Genomic DNA, 10,092 nt, shown 5'->3' with positions numbered 1-10,092 from the left:
CTAATTCACCAAAGTACCCTAAAACAGAGGCCATGCTTTGTAGTGAACATGATTACCTGTAAAATTGAATCTACTGGGTACTGTATTTTAAAATGTGAAGAAATTTGAACCTATTTACTTCTGTTGAAGAAACAGAATTCGATGGTTTGCTGGTTCAAATGACCAACTGCCAAGTTTTCAACAACTTTGTTGATATACAACCAAGTAAAAGAGGAATGAAATTAAAAGGTTACCTTTGCAATTCCACTCGACATATGAATGCCATTTTTGGATGAAAAACAATATTGGATCAGGCTAGTGCTACCAATGTTTTACTTATCTACAGAATTTCTACTAGTATCTAGACATCGGGCTAGTAGTTTTGATGCACAGTGTAAAATAGGAATATTTACGAGGTAAATTTTGTAAAACTAATTTTCAAGAGCTATTAAAGAGGATCCAGTTGACATGCAAGTAGGGCTTTAAAATTTTACTTAGGCATTATAGGAAAAGTGTTTAAAATTTTACTTAAGGCATTACAGGAAAAGTGTTTAAAATTCTTCCCCTCTAGAACCAAAAGGGTTCAGTGGGTCAAACTGATATAGAAACATCTTCATTAGTGCAGATTCAATTTTCATACGTCCGTCTTTAGACGGGACGTATTATGGTACAGCGATGTCTGTCCGTCTGTTCGAGGTTTTCTCTTTATAATTTCATTTCCCTTTCACATATCATGCTGAAACTTGCTGTGTAGCTTCTTTGTGGGTCACTTTAGATCATACTGCAATTTTGATCCATTTCGACCTTTTTTCCAGGAGTTTTGCCCCTTTATTTGGAAATAATTATTATATGGAGGGTACATAATTTGTCCGCCCTACTCCTCCCACAGTTTTCAAGTGAGAGCCTTCTTATTTTGTGGAGTGTTTGTATGGGTATTGAAGATGTGCATGTGGGATGGATTTTGATTTTCTACAATTTTTGAGAAAATTACAGGTTGTTGAACTTAGTCTATTTGGAAATTAATATTCTTTGGAGGGTACATAATTTGTCCACCCTACTCCTCCTACAGTTTTCAAGTGAGGACCTTCTTATTTTGTGGAGTGTTTTTTATGGATATTGAAGATGTGCATGTGGGATGGATTTTGATTTTCTACTATTTTTGAGAAAATTACAGGTTGTTGAACTTAGTCTATTTGGAAATTAATATTCTATGGAGGGTACATAATTTGTCTGCTCAACTCCTCCCACAGTTTTCAAGTGAGGACCTTCTTATTTTGTGGAGTGTTTGTATAGGTACTGAAGATGTACATGTGGGATGGATTTTGATTTTCTACTATTTTTGAGAAAATTACAGGTTGTTGAACTTAGTCTATTTGGAAATTAATATTCTATGGAGGGTACATAATTTGTCTGCTCAACTCCTCCCACAGTTTTCAAGTGAGGACCTTCTTATTTTGTGGAGTGTTTGTATAGGTACTGAAGATGTACATGTGGGATGGATTTTGATTTTCTACAATTTTTGAGAAAATTACAGGTTGTTGAACTTGGTCTATTTGGAAATTAATATTCTATGGAGGGTACATAATTTGTCCGCCCAACTCCTCCCACAGTTTTCGAGTGAGGAACATCTTATTTTGTGGAGTGTTTGTATGGGTATTGAAGATGTGCATCTGGGGAAGGATTTTGATTTTCTTCCAGTTTTGAAAAAATTACAGGTTGTTGAACTTGGTCCATTTTGAGGAAATCTCGATTTTTAAGCTAAGACCCTTTGTTCATATGAAAGTTTGTCACAGGCTCATGATGGCTGATACTACCTGAAGCAAAGTTATACAAATTATAGCACAAAAAAACCACCCTATGTAAGCATTTGACGGGCGTATTATGTACCGTTTGTGGTACTCTTGTTTCTCCTTGTCTGGAACAACTGTATCTCCAGTCAGCATTCTTAGTACAATTATCCTTTTAGTGGTACTTGTATTACAAAAGTTTTGCTACTCTCTGATTTCAAAATGTTCACCATGGCTTATTATTTGCTGAAATTAGTCCAGCCAGGTTAGCTATTTTAGGCTCTTGAGACCCTCTTGTCATGATTTTTGTATCAACACTTAAAGGAGAAAAGTAATCATTTGCATTGTCATTTTAAAAAAAGTTGCTTCAAAATGTTTGAATATTGATTCAGTAAAAGTTGAATTATGTTGATGCTTGCCCCCCCCCCCCCCCCCCCCCCCCCCCCCCCCCAATGTAAATGAAATAGATATTGGAGTGACCTAGTATCTATTAATTTATTTGAATATCAATATACTAGCAATTCTTTTTATGTCCCCACAATCGGAGATTCAGGGGCATATGTAGTTTTTTTTGTCTGTTTGTCTGCAAAAACTTAATCCTTGGTCATAACTTTTGAATGGATAGTGATGGGGTTTTCATATTTCACTGTATATTCCTTTCAAAAAGATCTTTAAGTAGTGAAAATTTGCTTTAACCTTGGAGTTTGACCTACTTTTGAAAAAAAAAATTCCTTGGCCATAACTTTTGAATGGTTAGTGCAAGGGCTTTCATATTTGACATGTATTCCTTTTGACTAGACCTTTCTTTGGAAAGTGTTTGTTCTCGTGACCTTGACCTTGGGGTTTGACCAACTTTTAAAATACTTTAACCTCTGCCTTTATCAACTTTGCTGCCATACGGGGACTTCAATATTTCACAAATGTATCTTGTTCTCTCTACAATAATATGTATTCATATTATTAGCAATTCATTTAAAAAGCCATTGTAAAGTTACATTAGATATTTTTCTTATATTAGGTATCTGAATGTGGATGGCCTGCAAAGAAAGCACCCATGCTTTCCACTCTTTTTGCAGTTTGTCAGAATATGCTTCTTTGGCTCCGACAGAATCCCCAGAACGTTTGTGTTATTCACTGCATTGTAAGTATTGTGTCCTTCATCATAGAACATTTCCTCCATACAGTGGGTGATTTTAATAGAAATTAATTTCAGGTGATATGAAATTAAAGTAATAAAGAAATGTTCAGGATAACAGCCATATTTATGTTCCCCAAACAAAGTTTGGGAACATATTGTTTTTACTCTGTTTCTTATTATTATTATTATTATTAAGGTCTTCCGTTTCCAACGGAAGACCTTCTAGTGATTCTACTGTTTATTATTATTATTATTATTATTATTTTTTTTTTTTTCCCTTTCGTCTCCGAGACCGTTGGATGGATTTTCCTGAAACTTTCACAAGTTATAGGGAACGATGGTACCTCGAGGCATTTTTTTCATTTTTTCAAAATTCACTTCCGTTCGTCAGATACGTCCGATTTTCCGGTTTTTGAAAGAAACTTTGTCCGGGGGTAAACTTGAAAACCACTAAAGATAATCGAATGAAACTTTCAGGGATGATAGATCTATATTCTCTATGGTGCATGCACGTAATATTTTTTGTCGCCGTCACTTCCGGTCGTCACCGGAAGTGATTAAATAAATCATTAATTTCAAACTTTTTTTTTTTAAATTGAAACCTACTTTGGTTTACTATATCTCGTTCTAAATCTCAAAAAATGTTGACCCCACCGGAAGTTGAATCTCCAACTTCCGGTTATATCAAAGAAAGACTATTCATTCTCTCATTTTTCAGTGCCATAAATCTCGGTCATGAAACTAGTTAATGAGTTGAGTTTTACATATATTATAGTCACTATAAATGTCTAGAGTAACGTCAAATATTTTTGTAAAATTCACTTCCGGTCGGCAAATACGGCTTATGAGCTGTTTTCGTTGTCAAGCGTTTTTCTCAGAAACGGTAAAAGATAGAGTCACCAAATTTTCAGATTTAATAGATCTCACTTTGTAGGCGTGTAGTAGGGGGGTAAGAATGTCGGCCGTCACTTCCGGTCGTCACCGGAAGTGATTAATAAATCATAAATTTAAAACTTTTTTCTTTGAAAATGAAACCTATATCGATTTATTAGGTCTCGTTCTAATTCTCAAAAACTATTGACCCCACCGGAAGTTGAATCTCCAACTTCCGGTTATATCAAAGAAAGCCTGTTCATTCTCTCATTTTTCAGTGCCATAAATCTCGGTCATAAAACAAGTTAATGATTTGAATTTTACATATGTTATAGACACTATAAATGTGTAGAGAAAATTTAAATATTTTTGTAAAATTCACTTCCGGTCGTGAGATATGGGGTGGACATATTCAAACCTTGTTTTTTCAGTTTCTCAATAATGAATATAGATACACGTTTGAAACTTGTAGAGTTGATCAACTAACATTAGTCCATTGTAAACATACATTCAATTTTTTTGTCCGTCACTTCCGGTCTATACCGGAAGTATTTGAAAAATGTCGATTATCCGATTTCTTCCAGTGATTTCTGAGAGATGGTGGATAGATTTTCTTGAAATTTTCAGGAATAATGTCTTATGAGAGGACCTTGCTATAACTATTTTTCTACTTACAAAATTCACTTCCGGTCGGAAAATATGGCCGATTTTCTGTTTCTCAAAAGGAATTTTGTCCAGCAATTTTCTTGGAAAAGGTAAAATATACCTTCATCAATTATTCAGAAATTATAAATCTCCGTTTGCAGTCGTGCAGTAGAGGGTTGAACATGTCGACCGTCACTTCCTGTCGTCACCGGAAGTGATTGAAAGAATCGCAAATTTCAAATATTTTCTTTTAAATTGAAACCTATACTAGTTTATTAAGTCTCTTTGAAAGTGTCAAAAGAATATTGACTCCGTTGGTAGTCAAAACAACTACTTCCGGTTTCTTGATAAAATACCTTTTTACTTTTTATCTCTTTGTCCCCATAAATCTCGCTTATATTTGAAGTCTTTCATATGATTTTCACATGTCATAATAAAAGTATCAACTTCTAAAGTTTTGATAATTTTGTTTTTCAAAATTGACTTCCGGTAGGTAGTAACTTACTACTTTTTCTTTCTTTAGTCTACTTCTTTTTGTTGAGAATTCTTTGAGATAGAGACGTGAAATTTTCAGGGAATATAGACAGTAAAGAGTCGCTGTCATTTATGGGAAAACGCATAATAAAAGTACTTCCGGTCATCACCGGAAGTTACGAGAAATGAGTAAAAGGTTCGATAATACATTTCTCATTCATTGTTAAGGCTTATTTTCTGATATATTTAAATGGTTTTCGTAGGAACAGAAAGCTCTTTACCGGAAGTGGTCTAACGGAAGACCTACTCATTACTAGTAATGAGTTTCTAGTTATTATTATTCTTTTTCTCCGGTACTTTTTTGTCCGGTAGTGTTCTCAGAAACTACAAAAGGGATCGATATGAAACTTTCCAGGATGATAGTATAGCGTTTGTAGATGTGCATAGTGATAGTCAATTTGTTTGCACGTGCATGCACGCGCGCGCACGTGCATTGCAATTTTGGTACAAAAAATGGAAAATCAGAATATTGAAGGAAGCGATATAAAACCTAAATAGGATGATAGTATATCATTTGTACATATGAAAAATAATAGTTATTTTGTCAGCACGCGCACTACAAAATTTGTACGCTAACTTTGGAATCAGTCTAACTTTTTTGTTGTTCATTGAAATGGCTTGAAATTCATATCATAGGTAGATATTGAGACCCTTAACTGATTTACATGGTCAAAATTACCAATTTGCACGCGCATGCACGTGCGCTTCATTTTGATTGGATAATGCTAAAACGTTTGTAACTATCTTATTTATGAAGCGAATGAGATGATATTCACAGCATATGTAGACAATATGTGTATCTATATGTTGGTGTAACAAAAAATGCCAACGCACACGCGCATGCGCATGCAACGTTTTTTAAATGTTCAATTTTTAAAGGACGATAACGTTTTTGTTTTTCATCAAATTCTGTTCATATTAGGGGTTTAGATGTATCTTGGTACTCCTTACAATTTGCTGTGGTTAGAATTACTGCTCATCACGTGCATGCACGTGTGCTGATTTCTGATTGGACGATTTTAAAATCGCTATAACTTCCTTATATTTGGTGGAAACGTTATGAAATTCATACTGTGGGTATATGATACAAATGCCTGTTGAACGACATCAACAAAAATTCGGAATCATACACGCGTGCGCGTGTATGCACGTGCAACGCTTTCTTTCATTTCTTGGTACTGAAATGACCATATTGAACGTACTACATGTAATTAAAGGCTAAAATAAAATGATTTTTTCCTATAGATTCACAAGGACATCACTTTTTAATTGGGGGAGGTTTGAGGAACATCTGTAACGGTCCCCGTTACAATTAGAACTAGTTGGTCCTTGTGAAACCCAAAATTTTAAAGAAAGACTGATTATATGTTATATTTCTTATTTATGTCATTTGTCTCAAATATTTACGTTAAATCAGGAGTAACACAATTTCCCCTTAGGTAGAACACTAATTCTTGCAAGAATGCAGCTTTACATGTACTCGAAATATAAATTGACTTTGCAAGTATGAAGGTTGTCCAAGCTTGCACTCAATGTATTCTGTAGGAGAAATGAGTGTGAAAAATAGCTATTTTATGTTAGAATATCAAAGTGGTAGGAAATTATCATCTTAATGTCAAGTAGAGTCTTATCATATATTCATACTGTACTATTTCAGCTTTGAATTATTGTTTTGTTTCGACCACACATTTTTTTCTTGGCAAACAAAGTCCTCTTAGATAAAATAATTCAAGGAAAAATGGTTATCACTGGAGTAGTTAGTTATATACATATACATGTATACTATAATATATGTACAGTGTTTTTGAAATTGCACTGATAACGTTAACTCATAAAAGTTTATCTAATTTGAAATGAACTCATGAATAAACATTTAAAAAAATTGTAATATGAAAAATCATACTGTGTAATATATATTTAATCATATACATTTTGCGGAGCTTTGTTCTCTTTGAACTAATTTTTTTTAAACATTCATAAATAGAAATTGATAGACAGGTGTTCTGCACCCCCACATTCACCAACACAGATTTTGATATACATGTAATAGTGAACATGAAGTACATTGAATTTGAGTGTAACTTTGGTATACAGTAACATACTACCCAACAGTATTTCACTCTTCAAATGAATAAAATGTTTTACATTTATTTGAATTCTTAGTGGTAAATACACTATGCACATTTTTCCATCATATGTGTACCTCAGGAAATTACAGGGAACCAGTTACCGACATTCTCCAAAACCAACTTCATTCACTTATGCTACATGCTGATTATGATCAATGTAGAAGATCTTGTATATATTTCTTCTCCCCTTTATCTAGTTTGTGATGGAGTACACATGTAGAACTGCTGGTATTTTTTGGACAAGTATTATAGACCTTGTTAATGTTGCCAAATGAAAGTAGTATTTCATGTAAATGTCAGAATTCACACACTTGGCACTATTCAGTACTTCCGGTTCTTTTTTTTCAGGATGGAAAAGCTTCCTCAGCCACTGTAGTGGGGGCATTCTTTTCATTTCTGAATCTATTTGAGTCTCCTGAACAAAGTATACACATGTTCTCTATGAAGCGAGGCCCTCCAGGGGTCATTCCTTCCCAGAAAAGGTGACGTTTTCATTGTTCACATGGTTGATAAGCATATTTCAATTTTCATTGGATACATATTAAAACTCACTTTACATTCACACTAAATTTACATTGTTATTTCTAATACACATCAGAAACATTTTCGTACATTATTCCAATGCACATTGGAACTTGTCTGTGCTGTTAAACATGAATCACTTAAAAAAAATGTTATTGTACTATAGTAGTCATATAATGCCTTGTTTAATTTGTTATTAATTTGTGAAGTACTTGGATATAATCTAATGGATATTGTGTGCTTTATTACTTTCATTTTCAGGTTAGAGTCACTGTATGGATATGTTTTGAATAAGTTTTGTTGTCATAATGTCATCTGATAATTTTCAAGGTCAGGATTCAAAGGTTAAGGTCACTTTAAAAGGAATTTCTTAAAATCCTTTTGGGCATGATTTAGGCAAAACCATAGTACTAGGGATCATCAAACTTTGCAAATTTGTTCCCCATGGTGAGTGTAAAAAATACAAATTTTGAGGTGGTCAATTACCCATACAATGCATGAAATGTTTTTTTTTAAACTTTTGTAGATACATGAGATATATATCTGAGATGGTTGCTGACCCTCCACGTGTACCTCACAATTTTGCTGTTCTGCTGAAGTCCATGACGTTGTCACCTGTTCCCCTCTTCAACAAAATGAGGTAAGTGGTTGGTCATTCAGAACACTAGTTATCCTGATCCCATCTGGTTCCATTAGCATTCACACACAGTGCTTAGTGTGTAAAAACATGGTTTGAAGTATTGAATTTCATAAAACAATAGTAAATTCAATATTAATCTTGATAGTAAAAAGAACAATGCTGATCAGTTCAAAATCAGCATTGCATACATGTTAACGTCAGAAAACTATTCTTAATCTTGTCTTCCTTTTAAACCTTCATGTTTATACCATACATTTATTTCCAGCGATTTTTTTCCTTATATAACTGGTACTGATAAACGTTACCATTCCCAATGCCAAAAACCATTGATTTTCCCCAATTTTGAGACTAAAAATTCCCAATTTACTTGCCGAAAAATCGTAATTTACTTAGTCTGAAACGTTGTACAAGTTAACTAAAATGTCCACTTCCGGTATTAAATCGAAAGTACAGATCATGGCAGTGCGCGTGTTTTGTAGAATTACGACAATTCTAATACGAGCCTATGACGATTCCTTATGTCTCACAACAGCAAATATTAGCGTAAAAAAGTTTGTAAAGAGATGACTACTTCTTGTTTTGTTCTCTTTTTTTTCTTTTCTTGTAGTTGAAATCATTTGCCGATGCATTGATAGAAAATTCCCAATTTGTTCGATTTTGACGCTATTTTTCCCAATTGAATGGGTACCGGTACTAGTAGGTAGAAAAAAATCGCTGATTTCTTCTATACACATATGATAGTGAAATTTTGTTCGTCTAAAGCTGCACTCTGTGTTTCCTGAAAGAAAACTTTTCACCAAAAGATAGCATTTTAACTTAATTCGAGTGAAATTGAGAAATGACATCATATTTGAAGCTGCACACTCCAAATAACTATAAATACTAGAAATAAATTTTGTGATAATGTAGTGTACATGATCTCTTTCATTAAATAGATTTAGTATTGCCTTAAAGCTTTAGATCTTGGAGTTTTATGTGGGCCAATAAAGCCTGTTATCATCTGCAGTCCTTCCCACACATATGTTGAAAGTTGCATACAATCATATGCAGCTGTAAAAGTTTAGTCATTGTAGGGGGTCAAATTAGACCTAATCTATTTCCTCGGAAAACCAAATGAGGATGCCCACCCAATTCTTTCCAATTTATAAGTAGATTATGACAGCAAATAGATCTATATGTACATAGCTGATGTTTAAATTTCAGGAATGGCTGCAGACCGTTTGTTGAAGTGTATATTGAAGAAGAGAGGATCCTTACAACTTCTCAGGAATATGAAAAAATGAAGTAAGAGCATATTCTAATATCCACTTATGGTATATTTTTCATCTGAGTACACTGTAAATTTCAGTACTATATAATGTCAATGTGTACAATATAGGCCAATTTTTTTAACAAAAGGGGGGACCCTTAAAGGGGCATTATTAGGTCACCTGAATTCATTCAGGTGACCTATTGCTATCTGTTTTTGTCCGTCGTCGTGCGTCGTGTGTTAACATTTGAACATTTTCAGCTTCTTCTCTGAAACCCCTGAACCAATTTCAACCAATTTTGGCATATAGCATCTGTGGGTGAAGGGGAACAAAAATTGTGAAATTCGTGGTCCCTGCCCCCCTGGGGCCTGAGGGGTGGGGCAAAAACCATCAAAATGAGTGTAATTTTAAAAAATCTTCTTCTTTACTCCTGGACATCAAGAAGCCAAACTGTGGGCATAATTATAATGAGCATTGAGCCCTCTACCAAAATTGTGAAATTCATGGCCCCTGGGGCAGGGGTTCTTGTGTTAGGGGGGGACTCTATTGGTCATATAGTGAAAATGGCAAAAACCATCAAAATGAGTGTAATTTT

The 10,092-nt window shown here is 34.2% G+C and overlaps 1 protein-coding gene across 1 annotated transcript in view; it reads left to right on the top strand.

Annotated features, from left to right (window-relative positions):
* LOC125668208 (cyclin-G-associated kinase-like) overlaps nucleotides 1–10,092 on the top strand; it is a 48,939-nt gene that overhangs the window by 19,914 nt on the left and 18,933 nt on the right. The window contains exons 13-16 of the mRNA XM_048902045.2: nucleotides 2,785–2,907; nucleotides 7,434–7,567; nucleotides 8,134–8,247; nucleotides 9,451–9,531. Of these exons, the coding sequence (XP_048758002.2) occupies nucleotides 2,785–2,907; nucleotides 7,434–7,567; nucleotides 8,134–8,247; nucleotides 9,451–9,531 (452 nt within the window). The remainder of the gene's footprint in view (nucleotides 1–2,784; nucleotides 2,908–7,433; nucleotides 7,568–8,133; nucleotides 8,248–9,450; nucleotides 9,532–10,092) is intronic.

The sequence above is a fragment of the Ostrea edulis genome, chromosome 4 (assembly GCF_947568905.1).
Source record: "Ostrea edulis chromosome 4, xbOstEdul1.1, whole genome shotgun sequence".
Lineage (NCBI taxonomy): Eukaryota > Metazoa > Mollusca > Bivalvia > Ostreida > Ostreidae > Ostrea > Ostrea edulis.
Note: the sequence above shows the minus strand (reverse complement) of the source record. Positions and strands in the feature narration are given on the sequence as shown.